The sequence below is a fragment of the Erythrolamprus reginae genome, chromosome 2 (assembly GCF_031021105.1).
Source record: "Erythrolamprus reginae isolate rEryReg1 chromosome 2, rEryReg1.hap1, whole genome shotgun sequence".
NCBI lineage: Eukaryota > Metazoa > Chordata > Lepidosauria > Squamata > Dipsadidae > Erythrolamprus > Erythrolamprus reginae.
The window spans coordinates 61,799,355-61,819,134 of record NC_091951.1 but is presented as its reverse complement, the minus strand read 5'-3'; the positions used below and the strand labels follow the sequence as shown (position 1 = coordinate 61,819,134).

The window sequence follows — 19,780 nt, the reverse complement described above, 5'->3', positions numbered from 1 at the left end:
TTCACGAAGCTGAAGAGAAAAATTTGGGGGAGTCTGGCCTAAATAGCGTGAAACCAAGTTCAATTAAAGTTTTCAGAAGACTATCAAAATGATGTATATATCAGGGCTCCCCAAACTTGGCAACTTTAATACTTGTGGACTTCAACCCCATAACTGGATGGAGAATTCTGGGAATTAAAGTCCCCAAGTCTTAAAATTGCCAATTTTGAAGACTTCTGATGTATATGGTCCAACATCCTTTAAGCTACTATGCATATTGTTTTATGTTTGACTCCCACTTCTCCTTTGGGAGAGTTTTTTTCTCTATACAGTGTTTCTTCTGTGTGAACTTTTCAAGCTGCATCTTTGCGAACAGTGTAGAGGAAGACAGATAAAATGTGATATCTGCCCCCAAAATATTTGATATCAGTTGAAAGAGCTGCAGTTACTTTGAACTTTTTGGAGAAGGTACTATTAAATTCTGAAGTTTGCATTCTGTATTTGGTACTTTCTCCATTTCCTTTTTCTCTATTCCCAGATTAATAATTCTCTCAGAAACCTCATCAAATACATATTAAATATTGCTTACAGTATAGAGCAGTGATGGCGAACCTATGACACGCGTGTCAGCACTGACACGTGTAGCCATTTTCAGTTCATAAGTACCACTGTAGTAGGATTGGCTTTCCTGTCTGGTTTCTCTAGGAAAACTGACAATATCAAAGGAAGAGCCTTCAATTTTATCTTTTATTTCCAACACAAGATAATATATTTTCAAGGAGATTAAATAATATAATTGATTTGAATGTCTAGATTGGTTCTGCCTTCTAAAGGTAATACAGGAGAACGGTAACAAAAATTGTTGCATGCAGGCTTCTGGTTGATGTCACAGCAAGAACGGCTGGAAACTAGCAGGCTCCGCTGAGCTTTGCAAAATCCAGCTGGTAATCACTGTCGCAAGACCCAACATCATAGCCACCTTGTAAGGGGTTATGGTGAAAGAAGGAGAGGTATTTTGCTGAAATGCAAATGAACTCACAAAAAATGCAGAGGAACTCACAATTTTCTCATTAGGTCCAAAGCAAGCTCTCCCAAATGACAGCAGATATGACCATTTTTCACAGTCACAAACTAGGACAACCAGGGCCATAGGATTTGTGCTGGAGCGCTGCATAGAAGAGCATTGAAACTGGATGAGATAACTGCCAACTCTTACTCTAAAGACTTAATTTAAGTACAAGAATGTTAAAAGATAATTTCCAAGCACTAAGGAAGTAGCAATTAGACACATGGAGAAGATTAAAGACTGAAAATTAAGAGGTGAAAGAAATGCCCAAGGGAAGCTTTAAAATTCAGAAAGCCTGGAAAAAAGCTTAAATAATTGGAAGTGGTTTTCAGGATAAATTTTTGCTTATTTGTATTTCTAAACCCCCCCCCCCCTGGATTTCTAGGATAATCAGCTGTTCTTGACACACAGTTTAATGTTGGACTTGGGAGCAGGAGAGCCATCTACTGAAAGAAGAGAAGTACTACAGCATTAATATTTTTAGTGAAGTGAGTTCAATACACGTAAAATCGACTACACAGAATAGAAGTAAATGACATCTGGAAGGCGGCCTGGCTTTGCCTCTATGCTAGAAGATGACTTAGATATTTTGAAAATACAGTGATACCTTGTCTTACAAACTTAATTGGTTCCGGGACGAGGTTCTTAAGGTGAAAAGTTTGTAAGATGAAACAATGTTTCCCATAGGAATCAATGGAAAAGCGATTAATGCGTGCAAGCTCAAAATTCACCCCTTTTGCCAGCCGAAGCGCCCATTTTTGTGCTGCTGGGATTCCCCTGAGGCTCCCCTCCATGGGAAACCCCACCTCAGGACTTCTGTGTTTTTGCGATGCTGCAGGGGAATACCAGCAGGGGAATACCAGCATCGCAAAAACGAGCGCTTCGCTGGCAACAGAAGTCCGGAGGTGGGGTTTCCCAGCAAGGGGAGCCTCAGTGAAATCGCAGCATCGCAAAAACACCGAAGTCCTTGAAACCCCACCTCCGGACCTCTGTGTTTTTGCCATGCTGCGATTTCACTGAGGCTCCCCTCGCTGGGAAACCCCACCTCTGGACTTCCGTTGCCAGCGAAGCGCTTGTTTTTGCGATGCTAGGATTCCCCTGCTGGGAATCCTAGCATTGCATCACAAAAACACAGAAGTCCGGAGGTGGGGTTTCCCATGGAGGGGAGCCTCAGGGGAATCCCAGCAGCGCAAAAACGGGTGCTTCGCTGTCAACGGAGGTCCAGAGGTGGGGTATCACAGCGGCGGCGGTGGGTTTGTAAGGTAAAAATAGTTTGTAAGAAGGGGCAAAAAAATCTTAAACCCCGGGTTTGTATCTTGAAAAGTTTGTATGACGAGGCGTTTGTAAGATAAGGTATCATTGAACTTAATGAGTTTTTTTGTTCCATTTTGAAAGTTTCTAAGATGAACTAAATTGCAAATAACTAAATGTTATTGAACTTGGGTATTGGATTGTGAATTTGAAAGATTGGAGAAACCGAGTGGATTAATTTGGATTGGATTATTAACTCTATTTGACAGAACATTCTACGAGATAAAAGAAAGGTGATAGAAGAAAAGAGAAGAGTTAAATAAGACTTTAAAATTTGGACAATTGGGAAGATTTGTAATTGGAAACCAAAAGGCTGTAAATCACTAAATTTAAATATAATTTTAAATATAACTATGGGATTTATTGAATTCTATTAAGCAGGAGTTTTTTCTTAATATTGAGACGTTGGAATCATAGAGGTACACAGTAATTTTTATTAAACTGTTACAAAATGGATTTACAGGGGATAATAGAGGTAAATGAAGAAATGAAACTATAAAGAACAATAAGGAGACAAGGGGCTTGTTTAAAGATAAAGAAATGAGTGCAGAAGTCACACAAAATAGAAATTAGAAGAAGCAGTGGAGCAAAAAAATCAAAATGAGATGCAAGAAGATAAAGATAATGAAGAGAAAAGTGTAAAAAGTAGAAATCAATCAGATAATTCTTTTTTTAAAAAAAATAAAAGTTTAGAGAAAAAAAGAAAAAAGCTCTTTTTAAAAGGAGGTCTTATTGATTGGTGTTCAAATAATACAGCATAAAGAAACAAAGGGCACACCGAAGGGAATGTTCAATAGATATAAAAATATCAAAAAGTTATAAGATTCCAAGAAAGAGCGATAAAGGGCTGATTAAAAAATAAGTAAATGAACTCCAAAAAGGCTAAGACATGATGGACAATGAAAAAATATATATGAATAAACTAAAAAAATAGAAAATATAAATAATGAAAATAGAAGCATATATATTAATAGATAATAAAATCTATTATAACTAAAAGTAAGCTATACTTAGTAGACGGAAGTTTAGGGTTAGGTCATCTAATTGTATTATTAATATTAAGAGTGTGTTATATTGTGAATTTAAACTTTTAAGGATTAGAAATTGTGAGGATTTTGAGATATATTCCCAGGATTAAATTTTGTTAATAATTGGCTTTATTAGTACTCCTAGATATTTGGGGTATTGAAATTATGGTAGAATAAAATGTTTCTAAAATATTAAATATTGGTAATTTAGTAGGTGACAACAAATACAATACACAAAAAATGTTATTTATCTTTAAATGAATTAATGGAAAAAATGATGAATTATAAAGAGAGAATAGTATCATAGGAGGGTCGAAGACTAGGATTATTTATATTATTACTGTTAGCATTGTTTTAAAAAGATTTAAAGCCAGTCAGTACATTGTCCAGAAAATGTGTATGGTGTGAAAAAGAAACCTCAAGCAAAACTTGATTTTTTTTAAAAAAAATGTTGCATGCACTGATAGAATACATTTCATATATGCATTTCTTGTGACTATTCTGCATTACAGGCTCCATAAATGAAATGTGATATCTACATCTACACTCGTTACCTCAACTTGGCCATTTAAAAAAACAAAAGGAAAACTTGGGAAAAATGTGTGCATTGAAGTGGGTAATGTGGGGGTTTCCATTTTTCCAGTAACTTCTGAATTAACACTTGATTTTATTTATTTTTTATTTATTTGGATTTCTAGGCCGCCCTTCTCCAGTGGACTCAGGGTGGCTTACAAGATAAAATCAAATACAAAATACAAAGTGTGAGAAACCCAAACCTAGTATCTAATCTAAAACCCCTGACAGTTAAAACATTCAACCTTATACAGTCAGCTGGAGCAGAATGCTGACCCTCAATGGCCCCAGGCCTACCGGCAGAGATGTATTTTTAAAACCTTTCGAAAAGACAGGAAGGTAGTGGTGGTGCATATCTCTGGGGGTTGCTGATTCCAAAGAACTGGAGCTGCCACAGAAAAGACCCTTCCCCTTGGCCTCACCAGGCAACATTGCTTGGCTGATGGGACCTGAAGAAGGCCAACTCTGGGATGTGACCAGCCGCTGGGATGTGTGAGGCAGAAGACGGTCCTGTAAATATCTAGTCCTAAGCCACGTAGGGCTTTATAACCAACACTTTAAAATTGCATTCGCAGACCAATTGGTAGCCAATGCAGCTCACAGAGTAATGTAATATATGGGTATACAGTGTTCCCTCGATTTTCGCGGGGGATGCGTTCCGAGACAGCCCGCGAAAGTCGAATTTCCGCGAAGTAGAGATGTGGAAGTAAATACACTATTTTTGGCTATGAACAGTATCACAAGCCTTCCCTTAACACTTTAAACCCCTAAACTGCAATTTTCCATTCCCTTAGCAACCATTTAGATTATTACTCACCAATGTTTATTTATTAAAGTTTATTAAAAAAATATTTATTAAAAGCAGACGAATGTTTGGCGATGACATATGACATCATCGGGTGGGAAAAACCGTGGTATAGGGGAAAAACCCGCGAAGTATTTTTTAATTCATATTTTCGAAAAACCGTGGTATAGACTTTTCGCGAAGTTCGAACCCGCAAAAATCGAGGGAACACTGTACATCAGAAGGCCTATAATGGCTTATGTAGCTACATTTTGGACCAGTTGCAGCTCTTTAAAGGTAGCCCCATGTAGAGCGCAATGCAGTAATCGAGTCACGAGGTGATGAGTCACCCCGAGTCCTTGGAGAAGGGCAGCATACAAATCAAATCAAATAAATAAATAAAGAGAAAGAAAGAAAGAAAGAAAGAAAGAAAGAAAGAAAGAAAGAAAGAAAGAAAGAAAGAAAGAAAGAAAGAAAGAAAGGTGTGAGTGACTGGGAGAAGAGACTCCATGTCCAAATAGGACTGCAACTGGTGAACCATGCGGACCTGTGCAAACTTCCCCCTTGCCACAGCTAAGAGATGATGTTCTAGGCTCAGCTGTGGATAAAGGAGGACTCCCAAGTTGTGGACCCTCTCTGAGGGGGTCAAGAGTTCCCCCTCCCCAGGGTGATGGAGGGACAGATGGAATTGTCCCTGGGAGGCAAAACCCACAGCCACTCTGTCTTTTGGGGGTTGAGCTTGAGCCTGTTAACACCCATCCAGACCCTCACAGCCTCCAGGCACCGGCACATTACCTCCACTGCTTTACAGAATGGACACGGGGTGGAAATGTACAGCTGGGTGTCATCGGCCTACTGTTGGTAACTCACCCCGTGTCGTTGGATGATCTCACCCAATGGTTTCATGCAGTTGTTAAACAGCAGGGGGGAGAGAACCGACCCCTGAGGCACCCCACAAAGAATGGGCCTAGGAGCCGACCTCTCACCCCCCGCCAACACAGACTGCGACCGACCGACCGCTCAATGGTATCAAAAGCAGCTGAGAGGTCAAGAAGCACCAGGATAGAGGAATAACCCCTATCCTGGGCCCGCCAGAGATCATCCATCAGCACGACCAAAGCAGTTTCGGTGCTGTAGCTGGGCCTGAAACCGGACTGACCAGAGTCAAGATAATCAGCTTCATCCAAGGACCCTAGGAGATGAAGCGCCACCACCTTATCAACAACCTTCATAAAAGGGAAGGTTGGAGACAGGACAACAGTTGTTTAAAATAGCTGGATCCAGGGAAGGCTTCTTGAGGAGGGGACACACCACTGCCTCCTTTAACGGGGATGGGAAGGACCCCTTCATTAACAAATCATTAATCACCGCCTGGATCCAGCCTTGTGTCACCACCCTGCCAATCAGACCAGCCAGGAGGGAAACGGGTCCAATAAACAGGTAGAGAAGTTCACAGCTTCCATGGCCTGGTCCACTTCATCAGGTGTCACCAGTTCAAACTCTTCCCATACAACCTGTGACCTCAGTAGAAACTGCCCAGTCTGAGTGCAAGTCCACTTTATCTGTGAAAAACTTGTTAAAATCCTCAGCTCTGCCCTGCAAAGGTTTCTCCACCACCACCATGTTAAGGAGGGAGCAAGTCACCCTAAACAGGGCGGCTGGGCAATATTCCGCTGATCAAGGCAGAATGATATGTGCATCTTGCCACCTTGAGCGCCACTAAACAAATCTTAATATAAGAACTTAACAGTGTTTGGTCAGATCCAGATTTACTGTCCCTCCAACGCTCCTCTAGATGTCTCTTCTGGCATTTCATCCCTCTGAGTCCCTCGGTAAACCAAGGAGATCTCCTGGGTCTACTGCCACAGAGAGGTCGCAAAGGCGCAATCCGGTATAGAGCCACTGCTGCAGCCATGTTTCAGGACATTACCAGGGACTCTGCCGAATTGTGTATAAGCGAATCCGGTATCTCCCCAAGAAAGAGTGCATGAAATTTTGAAATATACCCCAAAATTGGAAAAGTAACTGAAGCAAATACAGTGTTCCCTCGATTTTCGCGGGTTCGAACTTCGCGAAAAGTCTATACCACGGTTTTTCAAAAATATTAATTAAAAAATACTCCCGTGGGTTTTTTCCCTATACCACGTTTTTTCCCACCCGATGACGTCATATGTCATTGCGAAACTTTCATCTGCCTTTAATAAATATATATTTTTAATAAACTTTAAGAAATAAACATGGTGAGTAATAATCTGAATGGTTGCTAAGGGAATGGGAAATTGCAATTTAGGGGCTTAAAGAGTTAAGGGATGGCTTGTGATACTGTCAATAGCCAAAAATAGTGTATTTACTTCCGCATCTCTACTTCGCAGAAATTCGACTTTCGCGGGCGGTCTCAGAACGCATCCCCCGTGAAAAGCAAGGGAACACTGTATTCTAAAAAGATAGCTTTTCTTTATGCTAGATTTATTTGGTTTTTTGCATCATGCTAAAGTCTCATGATCTCTCTGTGTGGACAAGTTAAGAAATTGAATGTTTGCTCTCAGCCTCTCGGTTATTTCATAATGCTATACATTTTCATTAGAATTTTCTTGTGCTCTATGTTTCATGCACTCTTTCTAATTTCTTTCAAGAAACTCTGGCAGGGGCAACTGCATTTATAGCATACCTCTGCCATCTTGTGGATTATTTGGAGCACTATATCTGTTTATATATTTTGGAGTGCCCCCCACCAACACCACACACACACACACATACCAATTTACCAGTTGTAATTTGTCCATCTGGCAATTTCTATTTTTTCTTCTTCAACACCCAATATTTACATTTGTATTTTATAATTTAACCTTAAGTAGAAGGGAAGAAGTTGTAATCTATTTTAAAATAAAATTTGATTTTGTTTTATCTCCTGCGCTTTATCATCAGCAGGGTTTGGAGGTGGAAAAGCTGACTCTTCTAGTCATATGCCTCTACGAGAAATGGCATTATTCAATATGAATATTTTCTCCCTTTTTAAAAACATTATGATTTCTTAATTGCCTGAAAAGTAACCCAACCCTCAAGCACACTTCAGATAGGGAATGAATGAAATCGTTCTATATGGTAGTAGCTTATGGTGGTAGTTACAAACCACCACCTCAAAACAAAAGGCAGGTCCAGGATATAAAAGCAAAGGAGATTCTGTTCCATTCTTTTGTGCACTTAAAAATGTTATAAACCTATCTTACTGAATTGGATAAGAGAGGAAAAGTATAAGTCACTGTGCAGCAAAATTTTCAAAGGCTTTTAATGTGGCAGGTAACTGAAGTAACTGCCAGGCCCACCCACAGTAATACAGTAGTGAATATCAGTTGTTGTGCCTGATGTATGGGCATGTTTTGGGAAGATGCCTCTCACTGCTTTGACTGTTCTCTGAAGCTATATGCTAAATAAAAACATGCATACTATTTAGCTTGCAATTAAACATTTTCCTTAAGCGGTTGGCAGCATAGCAACTGATAATTATCACAAACAACATTTTGAAAAAGTCATATTATGCTTGTTTATGTAGGATCACTTTTGGCATAATAACAAGCTATCATTGCTGTAAATGTACATATGATTTGAGTACACCTTAATGTATTCACTAGGCTCAATCGCATGGGAAAATTAAAATGAGTTACTTTAATCTTCCTAAATTATCAAAGGAGTTTAAAACTTCAGGGTACATTTACCAAGTTTCTATGTCTTGCTTTAGGCAGATATACATATATATATATATATCACATATTTTTGCTGAATATTAAAATTAAGGGAGACTAGGATAGCGCTATTTCGGCCTTGTTCTGGCCTCATCAGCTAGCCATACCCTTACTGGGATTATGTATGTATTAAAGTATATATATAAATCTACAAAAACATAAAACATATACTGTATACAGTAATACCTCATGAAACGAACTTAATTGGTGCAAGGAGGAGGTTCGTATGACGAAAGGTTCGTAAGACGAAACATTGTTTCCCATAGGAAACAATGTAAAGTCAATTAATCCGTGCAACCCAAAACCCCCCCGCAAAAAAACGGCTTTCGGCGACTGCTGGGAAGCCGCGCGGCTGTTTTAAAAGGTGACAGCCGGCCTGGGGGGCTTCCCGGGAAGAAACATATTGACAAAATTGAACGGGTCCAAAGACGGGCTACAAGAATGGTGGAAGGTCTTAAGTATAAAACGTATCAGGAAAGACTTAATGAACTCAATCTGTATAGTCTGGAAGACAGAAGGAAAAGGGGGGACATGATCGAAACATTTAAATATGTTAAAGGGTTAAATAGGGTTCAGGAGGGAAGTGTTTTTAACAGGAAAGTGAACACAAGAACAAGGGGACACAATCTGAAGTTAGTTGGGGGAAAGATCAAAGGCAACATGAGAAAGTATTATTTTACTGAAAGAGTAGTAGATCCTTGGAACAAACTTCCAGCAGACGTGGTTGGTAAATCCACAGTAACTGAATTTAAACATGCCTGGGATAAACATATATCCATTGTAAGATAAAATACAGGAAATAGTATAAGGGCAGACTAGATGGACCATGAGGTCTTTTTCTGCCGTCAGTCTTCTATGTTTCTATGCAAAGAAATTTGATTTTTGTGGTGATAGTAATGAAATTGTAGTGCAATTACTTTGAATGGGTCTACTCCTGGTTTCTTTCTTTCAGCGTGGCGGTTGGATAAGACAGAGATGAAAGATTTCTTCAAAGAAAGGATCTACTGGATGGGCAAGGTTGAAGTGGACAGGAAAATTGAGGCAGAAACTGACGCAAACCATTAAGAGCAAGCAACAAATTATTCTAGGTTTTAAAATGCTTAAAAAAATCAAAGGACAAAAAGAACAGTGTTAAAAGCACAGCTGCAAATCTTTATCTAAAAGCATGCTCTTGCTTCCACAGTGATAATTTTTCCATTTGTTTTAAATTATAAGTCTAGTAATGTGAACTTTAACTCCACACCCTGCTATTTACCTAGGGAATACATACACTGGAATGACTAGACCAGGATGCTGAAAAATATTTCCAGAGAAAAGCCATGCCAAATCAGCCCCAACCTACACAGATTTGGGGCTTTAATTACCAGGATTTATATCCAAACTCAGCCAGGCTTCTTCCTTCATATGCCCAACACCAAGAAGCCCCTGAATAGGTTGAAGTTTGTTCAGGCGAGGTTTCTCCTTCCCAGGAATGGTTCTTGGTAATGTAACTGTCTTCCTCAGATGGCATGTATTTGTCATCCTCTTGACTTTGTGGCTGAATTTGTTTGAAAAAGGCCTGTTTTACTTGCTCTTGTTTGTCAGGAAAAGAGAGATATGTTGGAGGTACCCATGTGACAGGATATTTCTGCCTGTTGCGCTTGTTTTCTGAGCAGAGTGCATGTTATATCCTTGCTTTTGATAAGATGTCAGGGCTGTGATTTGCAGCACAAATGGAAGACAAGGGATTATGTCTGTATCTTTAAAAATAAACACCAGTGTCTTGTTTGAATGAGTCATACGTTTGCCTGGCTCCTCGCCAGGATTGTGAAGTGCTTATAATGCTCCTGATGTTATGAAGTTTGCTGATCTGGCTGTCAGCCAAACATATGTAATATTCATTCTGATAACATGAATGTTTGTCTTTTGAAAGGAACGGCTGCTGTTCCAAGGTTTCTTTGTGCACACTAGAGTTTAAATACTTGAATAGATCTCCATCTTTAATGCTGAGGAAACAAAGAGATTACAGCAAAGCACCAGTATTTTTAAAATTCTCTTTAAAAGGAATCTGCAACTGATTTGCAACTGATTTTTAATGTGTCAAAAAAAGTCTTTAATAAATAATAACAATATCGTATATCTCACTAAGGTTATAAGGAGCTTAAATAGCATATAGGTCATGGGAAGTTTATTTTTCTACGTAGTCAGATAGATAACTGACAAATAGCAAGCTTATATCAGTCCATTTCTAGAATAACCAAAGAATACAAAACACTAGCCCTACAGTAGGGCTGTAGATTGTACAATTATAGATTCAGTTAAAACTGGGCCAGCTCCAATTTAGTGGAATATGAAATGCGTGGAAACATGGAAAAGGACATTGATCCAAACTTATGCTAATTGTTTCATTTATCAGTCTCTGTTAATGTATTTAAGTTGTTGGCACTAGGAGTTTTCTGGGACCCTTGTATTCACCTTTTGGTTCACCCCGACTCTCTGGAACCAGCTCCCCCCAGAGATTAGAACTGCCCCTACCCTCCTTGCCTTTCGTAAACTCCTCAAAACCCACCTTTGTCGTCAGGCATGGGGGAATTGAGATATCTACCCCGGGCCTATATAATTTATGTATGGTATGTTTGTAGGTATGTCTGCTTAAAAATGGGTTTTTTTAACTATTTTAAATTTTAAATTGTATATTATTAGATTTGTCATGAATTGTTTTACTGTGTTGTGAGCCGCCCCGAGTCCACGGAAAGGGGCGGCATACAAGTGATATAAATAAGTTGGATATTTATTAAATCTTGCGATTGAGGGGTTTAAAATAGAGACCATAATCAAGAGAAGTCAACTGTCCTGTCATATATAATTAAACGATATAAAAATGCCTACAATGTTGGTAGGTTAAATATATTATGTTCTGGTTGATTTGTGGGGGTCTTGGGTGTATGTAAATATATATATTTTACAAAGAAGAGAATAAAAAAATAGTATTGCATGAAATGAGCAAGAATGAGAGTAAGGATGAAAAGGAAATCAGGCGTGAATAGCAGACACATGCTGGCATTTTTTGTTTTAGTTGTAGTTTTTTGTTCGGGTTTTATTTTGTTTTTGCAGCATAGTTTTCTTTTTTTCTCAGGCTATCAATCAACTTTTCACCACTTCCTGCAACAGCAGGTCTGCAATAAATCCCGCTGTAACTGATTGGGTTTCATTTCCTCTGCCAAAGTCTACTAACCTGCGAGGCATGACACAGTGACACCAGAGCGAGCAGCTGATAATGTAATACACAACTCCTGTGAGGCAAAAGTTAAAAGTGCTTGTTCTCTCAGCCGAATGACTTTAAAGATCTTTATATTCTAGTTCCCAGGAGGGATAATTACTCAGTATAACACAGAGAGCATTTCTTAATCTCCTAAAGGAATTTTATTTAAAAGTGTGTGGAAAGGATGGAGACAACTGGATGGCAACTGTGGGTTTGGTTTTTTTTTAAATGTTCTCAGCCCTTTCTAAATTATCTTCATTCCAGGGGGCAATGCAGTCTCTGAAAACATGTTCCAGCAGAATGTTCAACCCCAATTATAAGACTATTAAGAGAAAGGTGGTAGCTCAGCAGCTAAGTGTGGAGAGGACATGCTAGGTTCAAATTCCTAATGCTGCCACTTAAAAGAATCTGAGGAACCAGAGCCTGGAGAAACAGCTGTTGCAGGCCTGGAGAATTGGCGGCAGATAATGATGATAATTATGCTGAAGGATCTGCCCTTGCCCTTCTATATTCCCTAAATATTGTCTATTTTAAAAAAATATTTAAAAGCGTTCAAATAGACTTGAATTCTCTAGAGTATTTTAAGGGAAAAAAAACACATAGAAATTTCAGTTCAGTTTCCCTTAATCCAATTAACACATTTTGTTTCTGTATGACATAGTTAGCTATAGAGACAAGGTATTTAAATAAGTGTACAGACTATACATTTTTTTTTATTTAACAAGCAGGTGGCTTTCATAAACTGGGGAAAGATTCTAAACAACTCTCACTTGCATCTGTTCATCTATACAATCGGCATGCCTTCAAACATGCCATTCATACTACGCTGACAGGGAGAGATGCTAATTGTGACTGTTGTTCCTACCCAGTGAGAGTGATAAAGAGGCAAGAGCCATTTCTTTTTTAAAATTTGAACAGTTTGCATGTGTCTGTATTCACAGGCTTTTTACCAAACTGAAGCAATGACATGGCTGAAATGAATGTGACCAAAAATGTAAACAGGAAAAGGAGGAAGTACATTTCCAAGCATGTATAAAAATAGAGATGTCATTGGCCCAAATTAACATTCTTCTTTGGGGGCCCTTTAAGAAGCATATTTCCACGGTCTCTAATTATGCTATGCTTCTAAGGGAGGCTGAAGAATTTTAATTTATAATGAAATCTTTCTTCCTTTCTTTGGCATTCCTGAGATTCTGTCTCCCACTACTAGCAATCATTTATAACAATAACAATAGCACTTGGATTTATATATCGCTTCATAGTGTTGTACATCCCACTCTAAGCAGTTTATGCAGTCAACATATTTCCCCCAGCAATCTGGGTCCTCATTTTACTGACCTCGGAAGGCTGAATCAACTTTAAGCCTGTGAGAATCGAACTGTTAGCAGTCAGCAGAATTAGCCTGCAATATTGCATTCCAACCCCTGCACCACCACAGTTCTTATGCTTATTCCCTTCCTTTGCTGTCTGGAGGTTAGAGATGTCCAGATTGGCTGCTGGGCTAGTTGATGTGGAAAGGAAAATCCGTTGTTAACTTTTGTTACTGGGAGTTGACGTTGGAAGTAAAGAAGACCACAGTTTACATTTGCTGAGTGAATAATGGTCTTGGCAGAGATTGCTTCCACCAGTAAAGGTGCTTAAATGTGCTATCTGGATCCATTTCAGCTGGGCTTTCAACCAAGATAAGTACTGTGATGCCATAAATGCAGACTTGCTAATTCTCTCGAACTGCTCACAACTTTTGTTATTATGACTATCCTTCAGGATTGTCAGGAAGGATTGGATATTGAGCACAGCGCTGCAGGTTTACTATATAAGCCTGGATTCCTGACCTCTAATATCACACCAGGTTCTAACTTGTCTCTTCAACAGCTACAAGAAATGCTAAGGGTGATCATTCAGAACTTGGCATGATCTGTTTCTGCTTTCCAGCTACTCTTAAGGAAGCATTGTCTAAACTCAGTGACACATGGATGAGGAAGAACAAGCTACCATTTAATCCAGACACAAGACTGCCATTGTCAGTAGAAAGTTGATTTAGGATTAAAATTCAAACCACCATGCATTTTTTGAAAGAAATATATATACTGTATTCACTCTGAAAGTGCAACTTGATCTTCTGTCACTAAATATACAGGAATCATGTGAAGCTTGTATAATAGGGTGTTGGGCATTTGTTGCCAGGACCCTCTCAAACATAATTTGAAGTTGTGATATTGACCTTTTTTGCATGCAATCCCAAAACTCACCCCTTTTGCCTTGCGCCGCTGGGAATCCCCGCCCGTTCTTGCGCTGCTGGGATTTCCCTGAGGCTCCCCTCGCTGGGAAACCCCACCTCCGGACTTCCGTTGCCAGCCGAAGTACCCATTCTTGCGTTGCTGGGATTTCCCTGAGGCTCCCCTCGCTGGGATTCAAAGCTGCACCGGCAAAAATGAAGGGGATCCAGAGGCGGGGATTCCCAGCAAAAGGAGGCTCGGGGGAATCCCAACGCTTCGGCTGGCAACGGAAGTCCGGAGGCAGGTCATCCCAGTGGCGGCGGCTTGGGTTCATAAGGTGAAAATAGTTCGGAAGAGGCAAAAAAATCTTAAACACCGGGTTTGTATCTCGAAGTAGCTCTTTTTTCCCTACTATTTTAGAAATATCTTTTCCGTTTGTTCAATTCATACTTCTCCAGATAACAAATAAAATGCAGCCTTTTATTATCTACATGGTTAAGGGAAAATGGCAGGCAAGAACCGCAGGATATGTGGTTAACCTATCCCACTCATTCCAGTGGAAGGGGCCTACTTCAGTCCCCATCAGCCAAAGAATTTCAACGAGAGGGGTGCAGGAGAAGAGCCTTTTGGAATAGTCTCCTTTCAAAGATGAGATCTCCGCCCCTCCCCCATGGCTTTCTGGAAGAGTCCAAAAACTTGTGTTTTCTTTTTGTCCTGCTACCCCACAGGAGTCCGCTATATTGAAGGAGGCTGATGAGATAGAGGAAGAAGCTCCGCCAAGCTACCATCATCTTTTTAATTTTAATTTATAGATTTTTATTTTATTTTAATTGGGGGTTTTTGTTGTTTTTTTACCCTTTTAAATACTTTTTAACTTTTGCTTTACAGTATTGTAAAAAATTGCCCAGAGTCACCAAATTGTGATGGACAATATAGAAATCCAATACATTAAAAATAATTAAATAAAACAATACAATGATTAGAGTCTGTGAAGCATTTTATAAAGACCTGCTAGTCAGCAATTCTGCTGCTACGGTAGGACATGCAGAAGTAATCTTCTCTCAGCTAAAACATATCACTTATTTTTCAGAGGAATGCTGCCTTTAATCCTGAAAATATGACTTGGTCTTTGATCCTGATTAAGAGCAGTGGGAGAGAATGATACTTTATATTTTATTCTTCTAACTATTCTGACACAGCCGAGATCTCCTATCCTGTTTATCAGGGGTATCAAACTTGCAACCCGCAGGCTGGATGTGTCACAAACTGGCCACATCCATCCCAAGTTTAGTGAAGGGGTAAGCAGTTGCAATACGTCGCATGAGGACAATGTGAGTTTGACCTTATCTACATCAAGCAATTGATAGAGGTCATCTTTAGCTATGGTTTGAGGTATCATGATTATGTATCATTATACTTCACATCAGGTGAAATAAACAATGCTATTTAGATCTTGTCTTAGTATCAACCTGAGGATTTAGATAGGGGACAAAAGGCTTCAGCTCAACACTGGTGGCTTTAAGGCACCCCAGCACTTGAGAGTTTACCATCTTTAGTTTTGGCCCTACTCCAGATAGACTCATTGCACAATCTGGTGATCCTTGTGGAACTCATGACTCATGTTTGCTGAACAAATGGCAATCATGGCTGGGAAGAACTTTGTACTTTGGGTCATATGCCACTTGTTCTTATTCCTAGACCAGTTGACCCCGCACTCACTCACTCACTCACTCATGCCCTTGTCACCTCCCATGTGTATTACTGTAACATGATGCACATGGAACTGGCCTTGAAGAGCATCTGGAAACTCCAGTGGTACAAAATGAATGATGTGGGAACCTATTTCAGTACACTTTACATCTCTGCTCTGCTAACTGTATTGGTTAGTAATTTGCTTTTGGGTTCAAGTCATGGTGCTGGTAATTACTGCTAAAGCCCTACATAGCATGGGACTGGATTATTTGAGAGACCGCCTCTCCCCAATCATCCCTACCTGCCCCCCTAGATTTAACACAAAGGGCATGTTGCTGACCCCATCCAGGAAGGAGTATTGCCTGATAGGATCCAAAAGGAGAGCCTTTTCTGCAGTGGTACCCATCCTCTGCAACATCATTCTTGCTCAGATCAGATTGGCCCCAACCTTGCTGGCCTTCCAAAAGGACCTGGCGTGATGACTTTGTCACCAGACATGTCTGAGGAAGACCGATAAAGTGGATCTTAAGCCTGCAAAGTGGCTGCTTTGCTACATTGAAAATGAGTTCATCATCCTGCAAATTATGCTTTTAATATCATGGATTTATTGTTTTTAAGTTTAAAATGAATATTCCTGATTTTTTTTTGTTATTTCTGTTCTATTTTGTGTGTGTGTGTGTGTGTGGTTGGTTTTTTGTTTTTTTAATCTTTGTACACCAACCAGGGGTATGTGTGTCAGATGAGTGGCTATATAAACACATCAAGTGCAAAATAAATTTAGTCCAGTGATTTTCAACCTTTTTTGAGCCACGGCACATTTTTTACATTTACAAAATCTTGGGGCACACCACCAACCAAAATGACACTCTTAACATAGTACATATTATTATATACACCATCAGGATAGACATAACCAGCTGAGGCTTCATCTAGTGGTGGCAACATTTACCTCCAGTCCTGACCAAGATTAGAAATCGGGACCATGGGGGGGAGGGGCAGCTTTAACTACTCGCTGTGGCCACACAGTGACAAGTACGCAGCAGCCCGAGCGGGGACCTTCCTGGGTGTGGATGAGAGGCGGCCTGCTATTGGTTCATCGCTAGTGGTCGGGATGAATCCTAGATGGTGATTGGTCAGTGCCTCCACTCTTCCTGTCGCTGATAACTGGAGGAATTGTGAGGGGAATGTTTATGTTCGGATGGAGGTGGCTGGCGGCGAGCCGGATAAATGGTCTCCGTGGGCCGTATCCAGCACGCGGGCCATAGTTTGAGGACCCATGTCTAATTTCCCCATGTCACACCTGACCATGTCTCACGGCACACTGGTTGAAAAACACTGATCTAGTCTACAGGGATATGTGTTTATCAGAGGAACGATGGGAAGGGAGAGAGGAAGAGAAGATTTCTTGGCCCCATTCACCCATTATCCACTGCCAAGTCTAACAATTGGGCAGCTGTCAAAGGAGTCTCTGGTCATGAATGCTTTCACCTCCCCTGAAGAATGTTGTCAACCCTTTCATCCCATCAGTACCGAATTTACTGAAGAATTTTAGCAATCGTGGAATTAAGGGGAAAGGTGCTTTTATAAATCAGACAGACCAAAAAACAAACAAACAAGAAGCATGATTGACACTCAGTTGACGAATATTCAGAAAACCTGCTCATGGGAGCCCATGTTACTTACTGTCTTGTGTATTATTTGTATTGGTTTAGTCACTTTTTGCATTTTGCCCCGTTCAGAACACCGAATATTTCTAGCTCTTTCCTTTCTTCCACAGGTCAAAAAAGTTGGCAGCGCTCGCTGAATGCGTGCAGAAAGCAAAGCTGAGGAAGGAAGACTTGGGTTTCGAATTAAATGAGCTGGAAACAGCCGCCCTTCTGGTGCACGAGGAAGAGAAAGAGTTAAAAGCTATTGACGCAGGCGATTCTGAGCAGCAGCTGCCTCCTCCCTCCCAAGAAGATGCCAGTGAATCCGAGGACTCGGGCAGCACTTCATCATACGAGACAGAAGTCTCTGATTCGGATGAACAAGAGTCCTCAGCCAGTGAAGATGGGAAAATAAATCCTTTGCAATGCACACTCCTAGAGGAGAGGACAGCCCCACTTATTGACGATAATGGATTAAGGCAAGACACAGGGACTTTGACACTGGAGGGTAGTAATGAAAAATCAAAGCTTTCTCTACGGTCTACATCTGTTTCGGGAGAACTGATAGAGGAATTAGGAAAGCAAATGCAGGCAGCAATAAGGCTAACGGAGATGCCCGAAGCTGCACCTTCTCTAAGGGATGATGGCCAGGATTGCAGCAGCTCTTCGCAAGAGAGGGAAACCAGCTGCACAGCTCAGTCTGGAGGATCCTAATTACAAGGAACATTTTACTGGATCCTAATTAAAAAGAACATTTCTTGGAAGTGTCTCCAAAGTTTTGGGTATTACAGATGAAGCATCTTAGACAACAATTAGGGAGAATTTGTTAATACATATGGAAGCAAAACTATTTTTAAATATATATATATATGGGTGTCTCTCATCAAGACCTTCACAAGATAAAGGTGTTCTAAATATATAATAGTAATCAAGTCTATTTTAATGTTGATACTAAGATAAGATTATAATATTAACATTGCAATAGATAGTTTAATTGCATTAGGAAAGTATAAAATATGAAAGAAAGTTACTGGTTTCTGGGGGGGAAAGTTTGCTTAACTATTTTTGTATTTTAAAATTAATTTTGTTAACAGCTTGATATCTTGTTTATTTTGAGGTGCTTGTGCCTGAGTAGAAGTAAAAAGCCTTGTAGTGTCCAGATATTTGCATGTAGTATCTTTGACTTTCAAGTTGGTCTCTATATGTAGCATGTTCAATATTTGTTCAGATTAATGGCAATAATATTTCCCAGTATTAAATGTTGTGGAATTTACTGGTACTTACTGCAGGCAGTGATGGGAAAGAGATTGGGTTCAGTTAATATTTCCATATAAACCAATCTAAATTCAATTCTTTAAACAATCCACAAGTTGGAATCCAGATATCTCTCAATATTTATTTTATGCAAATTATGCAATGTAATTGTCTTATCAAAAATTTGAACATAAATTAGGTTGTGTGTGTATGCTTTAGATATATCATAGAGTGTGTTTGATATATATTGAAATATTTTATTATGATTATTCATCACCTTAGAGGAAATCAATATGCAAGTATCTGAGGTTGAATTCATAATGTTGTAGAAATACATATAAACATTATTGACTAAAATCAATATTAAAAACAGCTAAGATATGTTTTAGTTACATGAGTCTGACAAAAAAGAGAAGGAATTGGTATGTATTCTCTTTGGATATATATTCAAAAAATCCCACCTTATCTTATATATATTTGGATGAATGAGAATTGTAAGTACAAATAGGTTCATACTTTCTTTGCTAAGATTTTAGCAATCTGTTAAAAATGTAAAAATAACATTAGAAAACTTAAAAAGTAGGCTTGGAAAATCAAAGCTCATGGAGAGTAAAATTGTTAGATTTCTATCCATCAAGCCTCGTTTGTGAGATGTGACTATATTTAGCAATATTATTTTAGAACATAGAGCATATGTTTAACTGCTGATTATTAAACATTTGATTGTAGATTATCTTTATGCTACGGTCTATGGCTCAGCTGGAGAAAATGTGATTCGCTAGCTAGAATGCAGATCTGAACTGTAGGAAACAATATAGTTGTAATTATGCCAGTGGTTTAATAAAAGATGGGTGTGATTGAAGAGCAGAGGTGAACATTTTTCATATATGCCCTAATCATGGTTTTTTTACATTCTTTGCTACTAATAGGCAAAGCTGCATTTTTATTTCATTTGCATTCAAGATGCGCAATATGCATATTTGTATTCATACTTTGGCATCCTGAATTATATGTACTTTTTCATATTATTTGCAATTTTTCACAATGTAATTAGTGATAATATAATAAACAATACAGAAAATGCACCTAAGGCACCAGCTAGGTCAATATATTTAGCTTGTGCAAATTTGAAAATAAAACTGGGGGTATCATGTATATATAAGTGGCCATTATTCATTTTCAACCCGCCATTTTGTGACAGGCAATGAAGTGTGCTTCCTCATTGAGAATTGACTGCCATATTGATGAAA

At 39.3% G+C, this 19,780-nt stretch overlaps 1 protein-coding gene across 3 annotated transcripts in view; it reads left to right on the top strand.

Annotated features, from left to right (window-relative positions):
- The window catches only part of SHQ1 (SHQ1, H/ACA ribonucleoprotein assembly factor), a 107,178-nt gene extending 87,915 nt beyond the window's left edge, over positions 1-19,263 (top strand). For all 3 annotated transcript variants that reach the window (XM_070738242.1, XM_070738243.1, XM_070738244.1), the window contains one exon: positions 17,408-19,263. In XM_070738242.1, the coding sequence (XP_070594343.1) occupies positions 17,408-17,990 (583 nt within the window). In that variant the 3' untranslated portion in view covers positions 17,991-19,263. The remainder of the gene's footprint in view (positions 1-17,407) is intronic.
- Positions 19,264-19,780: the final 517 nt, after the last annotated feature.